Here is a 17,997-nt window from a genome sequence, read left to right on the forward strand (position 1 = left end):
TTTTATTGAAAAGTACAAGGATCCCCTCGCAGGGGGAAATACATAGAAAAAAAAGGCACTTAAGGTCATACGGTATCCTTGACTACAAAATCTTCGCTTCGAATATAGGCAGAAAAACAAATTATAACACAACTAAGTTAGACTTAATGGGATGGGGAGGGGAAGTGGGGGTTCAAAGTGAGTGTCGATAATGTGAGATACCCAAACGTGTGGCGCGAGTGTACCTGTTTCAGATGCTCTTATTGTAAGGAGCTACTACCATGCCAATATATTATATAAAGATATCATTTCGGAAAGATCATAGTCTTTATGTGCCTGAATCCAAGGGTCCCAGATACATCGAAAGTTATCGAAAGAATCAGATCTAATAGCGTCTATTTTCTCGTATAACATTATCAAATTGACCCTATTTTTCACCTGTGTGTAAGAGAGCGCACTAGTGTTCCATCTGCTAGCTATGTGGTTTCTCGTCAACCAACAGTCAATCTTTAATTACACTGTGTTACCAAGGTTTTGTCCCTCGGACAATTTTGAGTGTTCCTGTTAGATTTTTCATGCCGATTTCAGCAATGACTTCAGATGTTTCCTATCACGTAAGGTTTTTGAGAAATGATACGAAACATTATAATATTCTGTTATAATTCTAAAACCTCATATGAACTTTTTCTGAAACAGTATATTCTGAATTCTCCACTGAAATAACAAAATTGCTGATCTACACATATGCAAGCACTCATTATGCGAATTCCATGCAGGTGCAGTGAATCATTCGGCTGACCGTGTACGGAGCATACCACATCTCCTGGGCAGGGGAGGAATCAAAAGACAATACTGACATACTTAGAGCATGGCTGAATGGATCACGACCTTCAATGCCGTTCGCTGTCCCAATGATATGGAGAGAGCAGAGAGATAATGTAAAAGATTGCTACTTCTGCTTTACTAATGTAACAGGATATTCAGCAAAGAAGAAGAAATCAATAAAATATCATAAATCTTCCTTTAGCCATAAGACCAGTGCAACATGATGAAAGTCTTCGTATTCCAAAGCCGCCCAAAGTATGGACAATGGAGGATGATGAAGATGAACTAACATGTCAGTGAAAAATTAAACTGCTGCAGACCCAGACTTTGAACCTTCTACATCTAATCCACATCTGTTCAGTCAAGCTGATCTGAGTGACTTGGTCAGAGATTTGAAATTGTCAAAGAGGCAGGCAGAATTATTGGGATCAAGGCTACAAGAACGGAATCTCTTATTAACAGGAACAAGAGTTTCTATTTTTCGCAGTCGTCAAGAAGACCTTGATCAATTTTTCAACCATGTCGACAGTTTAACCTTTTGCAACGACGTCTTGGGGTTGTTTGGTGCACTTGGATGCGAACATGACCCGAAGCAATGGCGACTGTTCACTGACTCATCAGTTTTAAGTCTGAAGGCTGTTTTACTACACAATGGAAATATCTATCCTTCTATACCTATTGGACATGCTGTACACACTGTGGTGTAGTGACCACTGTGTCCACTAGGGGGCGCTGTGTGGATGTCCCAGAAGAGAGGATGAGTGGCAGAATACTGAATGAACGTTATGTATCTCAAGGTGGGTGGCCTTGGGATGGAGACTTGTGTGTCTGTTGATCAGCAGTGATACTGCTGAGGTGCTGTTTCAATGTGTTTGGGAAGTCTCCAGGTAACTGATGAGATGGGCAGAACTAGTTACCTACAAACCCACCCAGGGGGTGTGTTTAAGAACGCTATTATAAAGTATGTATGAGTGGTTGAAGGACCTGTGATGAGGTCATAGCCATGTGACCCGGTGGGCGTGGCTATGGACCATATAAGGTGGCCAGGGTAGGTCACATGAGTGAATGCTGGGACCCGGTTGGTCCATTGTTGAAGGTCCTGCTGGGAGATGGGGCTTCCTGCCTAACAGCACGTGAATGCTGTGAGTAATGGCTGCAAGTGTCTGACAGTTCCCAGGGGAGGGAATGAACGTCTGCAGTGAGCTGAAGCAGCCATGAGGTAACCCTGATGGTGTGAGATATCTGTGAGGCTGAAGAGCCTGAGTACTGGACATTGCGTAACCTGTGTGACCACAGGCTTAACAGAGGGAAGCTCTGTGATGAACGCTATGATGATTATATGAACTTTATGTTGCTGCTGTGGTTTATGATGCCTGAATAAACCGCATGGACTGTTTTGGTTTTATGGAAAACCTGTGCAGGATGTGATTTATTGGCTGCCAAGCGAGTATCCCCTACCCGAATGACAGCGCTACCTTACAATTGGTGGAGAAATGCTATGGGCAATGTTGTAGCCTAGTTGCTAGGAGCAACGGAAGGGGACTGCAAAATTTGGTTGCTAAGGGCAACGGTTTCCAAAAACACATGTTGCAGTGCTGGCAACGCTGAGCCAGGAGGGCTGACGGTCTGGAAAGCCATGTGACATGCTGACTGGAGTCAGTGGAAAAGACTTATAGGACACCTCTGCGGTAGAGGGGTCCGAGAACCTGCGCGGCCAGCAGGTGACGGCCGTGAAAGCCGTGTTGTACTGACCGGGGTCAGTGAGAAAGAGACTGGTGATTGCTATAGGGTGCCTCTGTGGAGAAGAGGTATCCGAGGACCTCTGTGGCCGACACAGGTAACGGACAGGTGTTCGTGTTGTACTGACCTGGGTCAGTGGGAAAGACTGTGTACCTGGAGGGTTCAGTGAGTAAGGTCCTGGAGGGTCAGTGTTGGGAGGTTCTGGGAGAAGAATCGGATCCCTGGAGCACATTGCATGACCTTGGACCTGGTGAGGCTTGAGTGTTGGGCAGTCTCAGGAGGAGATGGATGTCCTGAAGAGCACCCGCTGAGCCCCTGGACCTGGGGAGGCCGGTGTGTTGGGAAACGCTGGGAGGAGGGTCGCTCCCTGAATAGCACCCGGTGCGCCCTGTGTGTTGGACGGTCTCAGGCGGAGACAGAACGTCCTGAATAGCACACATACAGGACACGTGAGTTTTGTGTGGTGTTTTTTTTTTCTTTTCTCAACACCAGCAGCTGTGTGTGAACGGCAGCCGGTGGTGTCGGTGACAGCAGGACTGTGGTGGTGCCAGCAAGGACTTGTGTGGTATTGTTAAAAAGGCAAACTGTGTTGTGTGAACTGTGGTCTGAGAAGACATGGGGAGATCCCGAAAGGAGGTATTAGCCCAAAAGGTGGTGGAGTCCCAGAGGGGGGCAGTGACCCAAATCTGGGTGGTAACCCAAAAGGAGGTTGAGTCCCAGAGGGGGGCGGTGACCCAAATTGGTGTGGTCCAGAAAGGGGACGGTTTGTCTGGGAAACCGCATTGTGTGTGTATGACTTTGTCAGAATGTTTGATATTCTTTCCGGATAATGACGGGCCACAGGTGTGTACCGTAATGCTGCACCGAGGAGGAGTCTCGGGGTGGCTGGACGCAAAGAGTCAGGTGACTGATGGGAACTCCTCATTTTTTGTCTGACCGAGAAAATGGTTCAGGTTCGCTGTAAACATGGGGTCAAGGTGAACTATGTGGTAGACAGAGTAATGTTTGAAGGGTCCAAAAGTGGTGAATGCCAAGGTGGAGGGATACCACCTGACTTAGTCTATGCCTTTCAGAGGGGCAGGGACTTTGTGTTGTTTGATGACATATGGCAGGAGGTTGGAGACGTTTCTACTGTTGGGCTAACAGATATTGAGACGGTGACTGCTCCTGATGTGGACAGGTCAGAGGTAGAAGTGACCGGAAGAAGGAGTACATCTGCCCAACTTACGGACCTGTCTCGTGACATGATGGTTGGTGGGCTGGGAGATGAGACGATTGGAGTGGACACACGTTCAGAGGGTAACTGGAGGGTTCTCTTCGATGATCGGCGTGACTCAGACTCTAGGGGTGACTGTGGCTCTGAGAGAGAGGGAGCACAGACTAGATGAGCTAGAGAAAGAAGTCTTCGAGCTCAAAGGTCACCTGGCATTGTGGCAAGGTCTGAATAAGTCCCTCAGAGAAGAGGTAGGAGTACTAACAGAAACTCTAAGAGGTCTTCTGCGGGAGAAGAAGTGGGACGAAGACTTTCAGCGGCCAGGCCTGAGTGAGGAACAGTGTGAAGACAAAAAGAAACTGAAAAGTATGGAAGCAGAGGTGATTCGTTTGCAGACGGAGCTTGCTGCTGCAGACTGTGCTAAAAGACAAGCACAGCAGGAAAAAGATGAACTGGCTGATGTAGTTGCTAATAACAGTGGTAAGGATGCTCTGGCTTTGGAAGAAAAGAGGCAGTTAGAGTCTCGCATGGCTCAGCTTGAAGAAGAAGTGGAAGAAGAACGTAGTAATGCTCAGAAGAATGAGAGTGCCCGTCAGCAATTAGTTCGCCAGAATAAAGAGTTAGAAGCAAAGGTTGCACTACTGGAGGAACAGCTTGATGCGGAAATTAAAGTGCGAATATCTGCAAGCAAACAAGTACGTCGTACGGAGAAAAAAACTTAAAGGGGTTGTCCGGGCTTTTCACATAATCTCAGTACATGCTCTCTGCACTGAGGCTGCTGGAGGGGAAGAATTCGTTACTGTGTGAGGGCTGCTTCATGTGGACGGGGAGGGCCTGTAGCTATGGAGGGTGGGGTTGTTGCTATAGAGGGCATGTTTGGGGTAGAATAGGAGGTTACGACTAGTTCTCATTTCAATGGAATAACAACCCCCCCCTTGGACGTTCTGTTCAGGATATCTAGAAAACCGTGCAAACTAGTAACAGAAAGTAAATTACTAATTGTCATAATTCTGCAGCCCAGATATGTACTGAGAATATGTGAAAAGCCCGGACAACCCCTTTAAGGTTGTACTAAGGCAAATGGATGATGAAATGCGTTGTTCTGAGCAGTACAAAGACCTGGCGGGGGGGGGGGGGGGGGGCGTGCCCAGCATCCGATGAGGAAAGACACAGGATTGAGCGCTCCTCAAAGGAGAACCAATTAGGAGTTTTATGTGACTTTTGCCTGATTTCTGTTCACCTCCTGCCAGACTTGTGGCGTGGGAGGCCGGGGGAGCAGACCCCTGCATTGTGGGAGAGGAGTGGTGGCAGAGGGGCCGGTGCTGGAGGTCTGACCTGTGGCTGCCCTGCAGACAGAGGCATCCATTACGCCTGGGGGCAGCGTGAGAGAAGGCAGGGACCTGGCGGGACAAAGCTGAGCTTACCCTGGAGTCGGCTGGAGGAGGGTGCATTGGAGAGAGCCTGCTCCCGGGGACCATCGCTTACTGCCTAGGGACGGTGGAGTGGAGGTAAGAAGATATTCTACCCGCTCCCCCACTCTGGTCACGCTTCACTGCATATATCTTTTAACTCCATACTCTCCCTGCTGAGCCCTGTGCTGGCAGACTGCTAGTTGGGAGCTGCTGTGGAATTGGGCACTGAGAGAAGAGAGCTGTGGTGGAACAGGGGGGGGAAAGCCGATACAGAATGGCCCCCGTCATTACCCCCTAGTACAGAGGGCTTTTCCCGCCGAGAGCTTCGGCCGCCATTTTGGAGAACAGTGGATATAAAAAGGTATATTTACCTGCCTCTACTGGAACTGAAAGTTATGAAGGCACACTTACCAGCACATTAAAGTTTCTTTTGCCTTTAAATCTCTTGACATCAATCTCCAACAATTGTCAGCCTTTATTTATATCTCATTGGGACCTCAGGGTGAATTTTATATGAAGATTATACACAGAAATCTCTGCTTAGCTTGTCAAAACAGAGACTTGAGTGCAACATAGTGTTGGAACTTGGAATAATACTCTGATCTATTTTTCGTCATTAATCATACCTTTGGGTATGTTTTTGGAGCTGAGTGCACGACCCTAACGCATTTTCAAATATATAGACGTTCTACTTGAGAGGGGCTTGCTGATGGAGGACCGATTCTAATGGAGTGACTACTCCACTTCCCCATGCCTTTCTAAAATAACAGCAGCTGAAACAAACTACAGACACCTATAGGCAAATCCAGACGGGCTATTGAGCTTAACGCAGATTCAAATCAGGGGGCCACTCTAAAAGACATGAAGCGTTACCTAAACCCAACCCCCCAGGCCAGAAACACCAGATCATCTTTATCACAATATACATCTCGAGATAGTTCCACTTCCAGAGAGTCAATCACCTCACACAGCTCTCCTGCAACAATGTCTGATGAACAGGACGGAGATAATGCAGCCAAGGAAGAAATGAGTATTGCCGATTTAAGCAAGTTTATAAAAGCACTTCCCACTAAAAAAGACCTTGAAGGGTTCGCTTGCAGATTAGAAAATGCTTATAAACAAGAAATCCACAATTTACAGAAGGAACTTACCACACGAATCGAGGATGTGGAGAAAACACACAGGAAGATATTTCCCGAGAATTACAGGCACATAGGGATATCATAATTGACCATACTCTCAGGATGGAGGATTTCTCATCGGGTCTGGAGGACTTAGAAAACCGCAATAGACGTAACAACATACGTATCCGCGGCCTACCAGAGTCTATTGGCCCTGCCGAATTGGATCGCACAGCTCAGAGGATCTTCCTGGACATACTTGATGACAAAGATGGTGGACCTATTGAGTTTGACAGGATCCACAGGTCACTCGGACCTAAATGTACCTCAGATACGCGTCCTAGAGACGTAATCTGTAGAGTTCACTATTACAGAATCAAGGAGGCCATAATGACAGCTTCCAGGAAAAAGGGTTCCATCAGATACGAAGATCAACAAATCCTAATTTTGTCAGACCTGTCAAGGCGCACACTGCAACTGCGGAGAGCCTTGAAGCCATTGTTAGCAGAACTCAAGGAAAGAGACATTCCATATAGATGGGGCTATCCATTTCAATTAACGGCCTTCAAAGGAGGCAAAACAGCTTCTTTTCAACAGATTGGTGACCTGACAAATTTTCTGGGTGCCTTTGAACTCCCCATGATAGATCTCCCGGAGTGGCCTGTGGGCCCAACACTTCCAGGGGCACCACCCAGATGGCTAAAGGTTCAGCAGGCCAAAAAGAGAAGCAGCAGAGGAGATTTCTCTAATCCGACTTGAGGACTTCTCCCGGTATTGTCATGTCCTGGGTTAAGACAAGCCTGAACGCAATTGGAGTGTTCCCCAAATAGAAACACCGTCTGGATAAGAACATGTATACACTCTCGCGGATATATATACAAGTGTTCTGTTTTGCTTTGATTTGACATATCTGTTTGAATGTTTTTGATATATGCAGATGTTCGGCGATAACTGAATGTTTTTTCTAGATTTGTTAGGCTGGGGAGGGAGTCTCAGGTCTTTTCTGGGCTTCCTCTCTCCTGGTGGGGTATCTGGGTAGTGTTCTACCAGAACCAGCATCAGTGATGCATAAAAATTGGAGTGTTTACTCCCATGTGACTCTTCAGGTAGTCCTTACTTTTCCCTCTTTTTTTATCGCGTACTCTATTCACTCTAAATCCTTCACTTCTTACCGCTTGTTCCCTTTCCAACCCCTTACTTTACCCAATCTCTATATAGGTGTCATGGCCCCTCCCTCGAGCGGATATCTAATAATTGGAGACGTACGATTCCCATCAGATTATGGATAAAATTAAGTTTTGCTCCTTTAAAGTTAAGGGGCTGAACATACCCGAGAAAAGGAGACAGGTCCTGACCACAAATAATAGACAAAAGGTCTCGGTTTTAATGCTTCAGGAGACCCACTTTAAAACTGGTGCTATACCACAATGCGTTTCAAAACATTACCCCAAATGGTACCATGATAGTTCTAACCCATATTCTAAGTCCAAAGGAGTCTCAACAGCCTTTCATAAAACTTTCTTGCCTGAGGTTCTAGACTCTGTAATAGACCCGGAAGGCAGATATATCTTCTTGTCAATATCATGCGCAACCCGCAAACTGGTTATAGCTAACGTATATTTCCCTAACCAAGGACATCGGAAATTTGGAGCAGAATGCAAGAGACGCCTTGAGAACTTCGCTGGCTCCTCTCCTGTGATATTAGGGGGGACTTTAACATCCCCATGAACCCCACGGTGGACGTTTCCTCAGGTAGGACATCATACCCCTTATCCTCTGTTAATCAAATTAATCAAACAGATGTGCAGCATGAGATTGGTGGACATTTGGAGGGTCCTCCACCCTGACACTAGAGACTATAGTTTCTTCTCACAAACTCACAACATTTACAGTAGAATAGATTATTTTTTGATATCAGACAACTTGCTAGATCTGCCGGTGGAGGCAGATGTGGGGTCGATACTATGGTCAGATCATGCCCCAATATTTTTTTTCCATCATATTACACTCAAATGCAAAATCGGGGTTCTCATGGCGCCTGAATGAGAATTTACTTCAGGACGCCTTGTGCAAATCAGAGGTGGAACGATCAATATCCAATTTTATAATTGATCATGGTGAAGATCCCACATCCCCTCCTATCAAGTGGGAAGCTTTAAAAAGTGTTGTGAGGGGGGTATTTATCTCACATGGTGCTCGACTGAAAAAAGAGAGAATCGTGGAGTTATCCAGTCTATCAGATCAAATTTACAAACTAGAAAATAAACAAACGTGATCTAGACCCCGCTACATTTGCACATCTCTCCACCGCCAGACAAAAAATGTTGGCTTTACTGGACCAGAAAACACAATGCTTTAGGGAACGGCTCAGGGACCGTTGCTATCAACTTGGAAATAAAAGCGGCAAGTTTCAAGCTCTACAAGGAATTGGCTTGAAAGGAGTAATGCTCCAGAGGATCTCAGCTTTGTATACATGTCCTAGCGCACGAGTTAAGGTGAATGTTGCTCTCTCAGACGCATTCCCCATTAGGAACGGTACGAGGCAGGGATGTCCACTCTCCCCCCCTTCTATATATATTAACAATGGAGTACCTTGCCACCGCAAAACGAAATAACCCCTCAATCAAAGGAGTTAAATTGAGGTCAGAAGAACACAAATTGGCACTTTTCGCGGATGATGTTCTCTTGTATGTCACCTCCCCCACAATAAGCTTACCAAACATTATTTCAGAGTTACGTGAATTTGGCCTATTAAGTAATTTTAAAATTAACTCACATAAATCTGAGATTCTGAATATATCATTACAACCCTCCGTAGTGGAAAAGTTGTGCACCTCCTTCCCCTTTAAATGGCGTTCTGACTCCATCACCTATTTGGGAATCAAAATAACACCTAGGGTGTCCAGGCTATATGACACCAACTTCAAGCCTGCCTTACATAAAGCAGAATCGGACCTAGAAAAATGGCACAAACTTCCATTATCATGGTTTGGTAGAGCCAATGTAATTAAAATGGACTTACTGCCACGCCTTCTTTATTATTTCCAAACGATCCCCATATATTTACCTGCCTCCTTTTTTTCCCGCCTTAAAAAAGCGATTTCCCAGTTTGTGTGGTCCCATACACGGGCTCGAATATCATACCACCTATTAAGTTGTCCTAAAATAATGGGTGGAGTTGGCCTACCGGACTTTCTAACTTATAGCCGTGCATCATTGGGAACTTGTATTCTAGATTTATATCATAGCAGGGATAGTAAGTGATCCTCAAATTATACTGTGGTCCACGGGGGTGGGGGGGAAGGAGGGAGCCACCTTGTCGTTCTTGACCAGGAACATGATCTTATTTACTAAACAGAGGCACAGGGCACTTCAGAATCATAGAATCGTAGAGTTGGAAGGGACCTCCTGGGCCATCTGGTCCAACCCCCTGCTCAAAGCAGGATTCGCTAAATCATCCCAGTCAGATGTCTGTCCAGCCTCTGTTTGAAGACTTCCATTGCAGGAGAACTCTCCACTTCTCGTGGCAGCTTGTTCCACTCATTGATCACTCTGTCAAAAAGTTTTTTCTAATATCTAATCTGTGTCTCCTCCCATTCAGTTTCATCCCATTGCTTCTAGTCTTTCCTTGTGCAAATGAGAATAAAGATGATCCTTCTACAATGTGACAGCCCTTGAGATATTTGTAGACAGCTATTAAGTCTCCTCTCAGTCTTCTCTTTTGCAAACTAAACATCTCCTGGGCCACTGACTCCTATTTATGATAACCCTAATTTCCCTGCTGGTTTTAATAGGAAATTTTATCTAGATACAGTCATATGTTAAAGTTTGGGCACCCCTATTAATGTTAACCTTTTTTCTTTATAACAATTTTGGTTTTTGCAACAGCTATTTCAGTTTCATATATCTAATAACTGATGGACTCAATTACATTTCTGGATTCAAATGAGGTTTATTGTACTAATAGAAAATGTGCAATCTGCATTTAAACAAAATTTGACCGGTGCAAAAGTATGGGCACCTCAACATAAAAGTGACATTAATATTTCGTAGATCCTCCTTTTGCAAAAGTAACAGCCTATAGTCACTTCCTGTAGCTATTAATGAGTTCCTGGATCCTGGATGAAGGTATTTGTGACCATTCCTGTTTACAAAACAATTCCAGTTCAGTTAAGTTTGATGGTCGCCGAGCATGGACAGCCCGCTTCAAATCATCCCACAGATGTTCAATGATATTCAGGTCTGGGGACTGGGATGGCCATTCCAGAACATTGTAATTGTTCCTCTGCATGAATGCCTGAGTAGATTTGGAGCGGTGTTTTGGATCATTGTCTTGCTGAAATATCCATCCCCTGCGTAACTTCAACTTCGTCACTGATTCTTGCACATTATTGTCAAGAATCTGCTGATACTGAGTTGAATCCATGCGACCCTCAACTTTAACAAGATTCCCGGTGCCGGCATTGGCCACACAGCCCCAAAGCATGATGGAACCTCCACCAAATTTTACTGTGGGTAGCAAGTGTTTTTCTTGGAATCCTGTGTTTTTAGCCTCCATGCATAACGCCTTTTTGTATGACCAAACAACTCAATCTTTGCTTCATCAGTCCACAGGACCTTCTTCCAAAATGTAACTGGCTTGTCCAAATGTGCTTTTGCATACCACAGGCGACTCTGTTTGTGGCGTGCTTGCAGAAACGGCTTCTTTCGCATCACTCTCCCATACAGCTTATCCTTGTGCAAAGTGCGCTGTATTGTTGACCGATGCACAGTGACACCATCTGCAGCAAGATGATGCTGCAGGTCTTTGGAGGTGGTCTGTGGATTGTCCTTGACTGTTCTCACCATTCTTCTTCACTGCCTTTCTGAAATTTTTCTTGGCCTGCCACTTCTGGGCTTAACAAGAACTGTACCTGTGTTCTTCCATTTCCTTACTAGGTTCCTCACAGTGGAAACTGACAGGTTAAATCTCTGAGACAACTTTTTGTATCCTTCCCCTGAAAAGCTATGTTGAATCTTTGTTTTCAGATCATTTGAGAGTTGTTTTGAGGAGCCCATGATGCCACTCTTCATAGGAGAATCAAATAGGAGAACTACTTGCAAGTGGCCACCTTAAATACCTTTTCTCATGATTTGATACACCTGGCTATGAAGTTCAAAGCTCAACGAGGTTACAAAACCAATTTAGTGCTTCAGGAAGTCAGTAAAAAGAAGTTAGGAGTGTTCAAATCAAGAAAATGATAAGGGTGCCCATACGTTTGCACCGGTCAAATTTTGTTTAAATGCAGATTGCACATTTTCTGTTGGTACAATAATCCTCATTTGAATACAGAAATGTAACTGAGTCCATCAGTTATTAGATATATGAAACTGAAATAGCTGTTGCAAAAACCAAAACTGTTATAAAGAAAAAAGGTTAACATTAATAGGGGTGCCCAAACTTTAACATATGACTGTAAGTGTAGGAGTTCACGTCCTATTGTTTACGATTTCGTGGATCGATCTGATATGAGGTCATTAGATGAGATATTTCAGGGCGGAGTACCACCCACAGGTGCCTGGTTCTTTTACGAACAACTAAGAAGTTTTATAACTGCTATATCCAAACAAAATGATATCCGGAGACCTTTAACTCCCTTTTTTTCCTCAAAGTGGGAGCATGACTTGGGGAGATCCCTATCTCAAGAGGAGAGGGGCAGGGTGCTTCTATTTACATTTAGAACGTCGTTACACTCAGTATCACAGGAGAGGAGCTATAAGATTTTAACAAGGTGGTACCGGTGTCCCTCTATGGTGCATTCTATGTTTCCGGGGATTCCGGACACATGTTGGAGATGCTTACAGGATAAAGGAACATATGTTCACATATGGTGGGACTGCCCGCCTATAAAGAAGTTGTGGTTGTCGATTTTTGATCTCTACAACAGGCTATCAATATGTCAAATTCAACCTACAGTGGAACTTGCACTTTTATCTTTATGTGATATGTTGATTTCCAGGTTTAAGAAGAATCTCCTCAGTCACTTTCTCGCGGCTACTCGGAATCTGATCCCCCGGTTTTGGAAGCAAGAGAAATACCCTTCTAGCTCTGAATTTGTTGCAGAACTCAATGATATTTATAGAATGGAGTATTTGCTGATTCAAACCACAGGGAACTCTGACAGACTATATAACACTTGGGCCTCCTGGCTAGCATTCAGGGAAACCCCGGAATTAGATATCTGGCTATCGGGACCTTGATTCATATGTAGGATAGCATCAGAAATATTCTGTACACTTTAGATCTTGTTCACTTGGTTTGACCTGTTTGTCTTTGGCTTAAAATGGTCTTCACCAACTTATTATCCCCTCCATCTGCACATGCGCAGCGGCCATTTTCCCGTAAGTAATCCACCGCACAGGCAAGCATGGGTGGATGGAACGGCACCCATGCAGCACGGGACAGAGTGCGGCGGCAAGCACCGGGGTACAGAGTGAGGCGGCAGCAAGCACTGGCCACCTGCAGCGGCAGCACAGATAAGGTATATTCGCATTGAAAACACACCCCTATTTTCCCCCAAAATTTTGGGGGAAAAAAAGAGTGTCTTACAAAGCGAAAGATATGGTAATTTGGTGGCATACTTATTTGGTGTAAGGGTGCCAATTCAATGATAACGTGTCTACCTGACCCCCATCTCTCCCTGATCCGGCTGCCCCCTGTACTGACTGACGCTCCACTCGCTCCTGGGGCTTCCCATGCTGCCACTGTTGAGGCTGCTGCGAATCCAAATCTGTCTCCATGTTAACAAGGACAGGTGAGCTAGGAAACCCTGAGCAGAGGTGCCAGCTTAGGCCACTTTCACATTTGCGTTTAAGGCCGCAGCGACGGCCTGCGCACGGCCGCTGCTAAGCCCCGCCCCCTGTCGCGCCTCCTCCAGTAGGTCCGCCTACCGGCGCAAGCGTCCTGCGTCCCCTATCATTAGCACTGGGGACGCAGGCCGTGCGCAGGTATGCGTTTGGCGGCGCATGCGTCCTTTTGACGGTGCGCCCCGTCGCGCCTCCTCCGGTAGCTCCGCCTACCGGCGCATGCGTCCTGCGTCCTCTATCATTAGCACTGGGGACGCAGGCCGTGCGCAGGTATGCGTTTGGCGGTGCATGCGTCCTTTTGACGGTGCGCCGACCAGCCCCAAACGCAACCTGTAGCAATTTGGTTGCGCTCGGCGCACCGTCAAAAGGACGCATGCGTCGCCAAAAGCATACTGCGCACGGCCTGCGTCCCCAGTGCCAAAGATAGGGGACGCAGGACGCATGCAGCGTCATGCGCCGGCAGGCGGAGCTACCGGAGGAGGCGCGGCAGGGGCGGGGCTTAGCGGCAGCCGTGCGCAGGCCTTCGCTGCGGCCTTAAACGCAAATGTGAAAGTGGCCTTATATTTATACTGGCACCTGTGGCCACCAGCGCCCACGGCATTTCTGGGTCACGTGGCTCCTGTCTGACATGCCTCCTGGCGTCATCATCACACACCCCCCTCCATCAGTGCGGTGTGATTCTCCGATACGGTTGCCCCCTAGGCAACACTGGCGTGTCCTGAGAACGTCAACAGCCGCGCCCTCCAATCAGGGCACGCCGCTAACCTTTCGTCCGCTCACATGTGGAGCCCTCTTGTACTCACGGTGACATTTCCAGGCATCCTGCACCTGCCGAAGCAGAGAAGCCAGGTCTGGGAAGGAAACTCCCATCTTTTATTTCTTCACAGGTAAGCATGCACAGGTTCACCCATCAAGGACAAAAAAGGCCAAAATGACGCAAGGGAGAGGTTCCGCCTTTTTCGCCTGTAGGTTTCCTGTCCTTGGTGGGCTGGTTCCCTCTCTCGTGGTGCATGGGTGATCGATAAAACCGAGGTTTCCACATTATTAGTTTCTCAAAACTGTCTATCACTCTCCCATGAGAATTCTGCTTCACGTCACTTGTCTTATCTGATGCATTATTTCTGTGCTGTGTATAAATATGTGATTCTCCAGATTTTGTATTAGTCAATGCATGATGAAGAGACCCGAGTAGTCTCGAAAGCTTGCAATGTGTTACCATCTTTTCAGTTAGCCATTAAAAGGTATCAACCACTGAGGACTCAATGCTAAATATTCTTCTATCTACTGGCTAACACGGTACAAAGATATATATCTTTCCTGTAGGCCAATTCGAGCATAGTTGTTCGTCTGGCTAAGCCCAGTTGCAAAGAATGAAGCAACCGAAGCTGGATCTGGGTCCGGAAACACAAGGACTCTATAGCAGAGTTGGGGCCCGAGACAAAATGTGAAGAGGTAGGCCGACCATACAAGGTGCGGCCACGCAACAAGGCACAAGTCAGAAGGTCTAAACCAGAGGCCCACAGCCAGAGGCACAAGGCCCGAGGTACTATGAAGCACAGAGGCACCACGACACAAATAAAACACAATGAGGCACAGAGGCACCGAAGCATTATGACGCAATATGATGCACAAAGACACTATGGAGCACCCTGATGCAATGTGATGCATAGAGGCACTATGATGCAATATGATGCAATATGATGCACGGAGGCACTATAATGCAATATGACTCACAGATGCAATATGATGCACAGAGGCACCATGGTGCTGTCCGGAGGGACGTAATGGAAATGCAAAGTTTTGCCAGAACTACTGGACCTGGTCTTGTAGGGACCATATGAGCACATTCAGCAGCACAGAAGGGAGAGAAGGTAGATTCATCCAATAAGATACCAGGGATCTAGGAAGCCAACAGCATCATTACCCTTCGCTTTCTCTTACAGGCCTATCATAATACCTCTTAAATTGATTTTTTCAACTTGTCAGCACATTCTATGTACGTTGTCATTTGACTTTGTAGTTTACAGATCTGAGCAGGTAACTTTCAGTGTTTGCTAATACCAGGAGGTAGGTGAATCCACCAGGTTGTAAGTTCTATAGAATAGGGCTCTCAATACCCAAAGTCATTTGAACAGTTTCGGGTGGAGGAGAATGCTGTGGTCCAGAGGCAAAATGGTGATCACACGATTGTAATACTGTCAGACTACACGACCGATAAAGCAGTCAGTCGTATTACTGAAAAGAATCTGTGACTTCTCTGCATTTAGTGGTCACTACTCACCTGGGTAGTCATCTGTAGGAATCTCCTCTTTACACCGCTCATCACCCCTCACATATGTCTCTGTAGTATTAATATGGGTCAGATCTTCACCCTGAAACAAATATTGTAAAAGTCACAGACAGATGGAGAAGCCACATCTATGATCAGCTCTAATCCTGCCATCTCCACCGCTCTCATTACACAAGTATAAACCATATAATACTGTTGGATAAAACAAGACTGAGCACAAGACCTTCACAGCCGTCTACACATCATAGGGGAGATCTCATGGCACCTTCTCTCCATCTACCTGATGATCCTGAGGAACATTGGGATCTTCTTGTTTACAGTCCTGTGGAAGAAGAGGACGGGGACATCTCTCTGGTGTTGTCCTCTTACTGGACAGATCTGGAGGAAACACATACAGGGACTGAATTCATTCTTTACATACAGATAATTATTGGCCGTGTGTATTTAGTCCTGTCTATTACCTGGTGATGTGAGGGGCTGGGGAACCTCCATCATGACGTCTTTGAACAGATCTTTGTGTCCTTCTAAATATTCCCACTCCTCCATGGAGAAATAGACGGCGACATCCTGACACCTTATAGGAACCTGACACATACAATGATACCGTCATCCCCCCGATCTCTTCATAGTGTTACTGTATAATGTCCCAGCATTCCCAGCAGTGTCACCTCTCCAGTCAACAGCTCAATCATCTTGTAGGAGAGTTCTACGATCTTCTGGTCATTGATGGCCTCAAGTATCAGGGGGTGAGGTGGAGGCCCAGTGATTGGGCTCCGGAGTCTTCCCCATCCCTGAGACACAGGGTCCTGGCAGCACTCACTAGAGGTCTTCTTCACCACTGTGTAATCCTGGTTATGGAGAGACACATTAATAAATCTCACTACAGACATTTCCAGAGTCCTCACCTCTCCAGTTCTGTCCATCTGTTATTCCCATAGATAAGAATGATGTAATGTGTCGTCATCAGAATCTCTCACCTCTCCAGTAAGCCGGAAGAGGATCTCTAGGGTGAGGTGTAATATCCTCTCTGCCATCTTATCTCTGTCCATATCCATCCTTGATGGGCAAATCAGGAAAATTCTCATATATAGATCTTCACTGACAGGATCTGATATTGTAGAGACCTGAATGAGAAGAAGATGAGCCAATGTAACATCATAAAAAAATTCTACACAATACAATTACTGACAAAAATTAGAACTGAAGGCAGCACTCCATATTTTGCACTGTGGAAAAAAGATGGACTTTATTCAGACCCACATGTCCGGGCGACGTTTCAGCACACACTGAGCCCTTCTCAAGCAGTGGCTATAACATACAAGTGTGCTTTTATAGGTATAATTAACAATTATTAATATTAATTTCTCATAATTTTATAACAAAGTGCAATAAAATAGTTTTCCATAAAACATATATAATACCATTCATATCCACATCACATAAGATCTCATATCTCCACAGAAAGGGCTTTATTGCTAAAGTGCCAAAGACGCCAATGTAAAATAAACTAATCTCTGATCATTAATCCTAATGTTGCCCTCAGTGCAGCTGTATAAAGGTTATTACATATGTCTCACCCCTTCTGGACCAGTCACCTTCACATGGAGGACGCCATGAGCGCCGTTTTCAGTGTTCTCCGATACCTATTGAGCATGTACCAGTGCATCATTACCATGCCGGCCAATCCTATACAATGTGTGGCACATTCAGTCCGCGCATGCTCACTATCGCACTGCGGACATCTCGGAGCCATCTTGGATGTGGCAACATGTACAATCCGGATCTTTCTTACAAAATACACCATCTGAGTTTCCAGGGGCGGCGCTTTCTACTATACAGCGCATTTCAAGCAGCCTTAACCCCATTATTGAAGGTGAATATTATCATCCCTATATTAACCTTCTATAATGTCACTTCTTCTCTCAACAACTCAAAAGAATTTTTTAATCTCATAATGATTATATATTTGTGACCATATTTATTCTGTAGAAGTGAACTGAATAGGAATGTGAATGCACCCTGTACAAGTTACCTCCGGTCACCAAATAGCACATCGGGGAGGCACATGACCCTCACGGACCATGATGTCTCAACCCTAGGGTATAGCTGTACCTACCTTTATAGACACCTGGGTTGAGACATCCTGTGCCAGCAGTGGTTTACAGGCGGGACGGTCGCATCTTAGCACCGTCGCGTTTGCAAACTGTATATTCCCCAGATATGGATTACGGCGTGGGACACAACGGTGGACAGGTAAGGTATATTGTTGGTTTGTTATTTTACTTCTTATTACAGGAGAACAAGGGCGTTGCATGGATTAGCTGTACAATAAAGATGGCAAACTGTGCTTTGTGTTTGATTTCATTAAAAGACTTTATTCTGTTTTATTTTTTAACCCCTTAACAACTACAGGATTAGTAATGTATAGGTGTCTAATTGACACCTGTCCATTACTAAGCCAGGCTTGATGTCACCTTACAACAAAGGTGACATCATCCCCCAACCATTACCCCATATGCCACCACTACAGGGCAGTGGGAACAGAGAGGATAAGTGCCAGAATTGGCGCAT

General features: G+C 45.7%; 1 protein-coding gene across 1 annotated transcript in view; it reads right to left on the reverse strand.

Annotated features, from left to right (window-relative positions):
- Nucleotides 1-17,997, reverse strand: part of LOC141094193 (uncharacterized) — an 85,355-nt gene that overhangs the window by 49,583 nt on the left and 17,775 nt on the right. Inside the window, exons 6-10 of the mRNA XM_073579957.1 lie at nt 16,404-16,550; nt 16,095-16,274; nt 15,888-16,011; nt 15,707-15,804; nt 15,418-15,508 (exon numbers count right to left, since the gene is read on the reverse strand). Of these exons, the coding sequence (XP_073436058.1) occupies nt 15,418-15,508; nt 15,707-15,804; nt 15,888-16,011; nt 16,095-16,274; nt 16,404-16,550 (640 nt within the window). The remainder of the gene's footprint in view (nt 1-15,417; nt 15,509-15,706; nt 15,805-15,887; nt 16,012-16,094; nt 16,275-16,403; nt 16,551-17,997) is intronic.

The sequence above is a fragment of the Dendrobates tinctorius genome, unplaced genomic scaffold (genome assembly GCF_039654945.1).
Source record: "Dendrobates tinctorius isolate UK_male_01 unplaced genomic scaffold, ASM3965494v1 ptg000063l, whole genome shotgun sequence".
Lineage (NCBI taxonomy): Eukaryota > Metazoa > Chordata > Amphibia > Anura > Dendrobatidae > Dendrobates > Dendrobates tinctorius.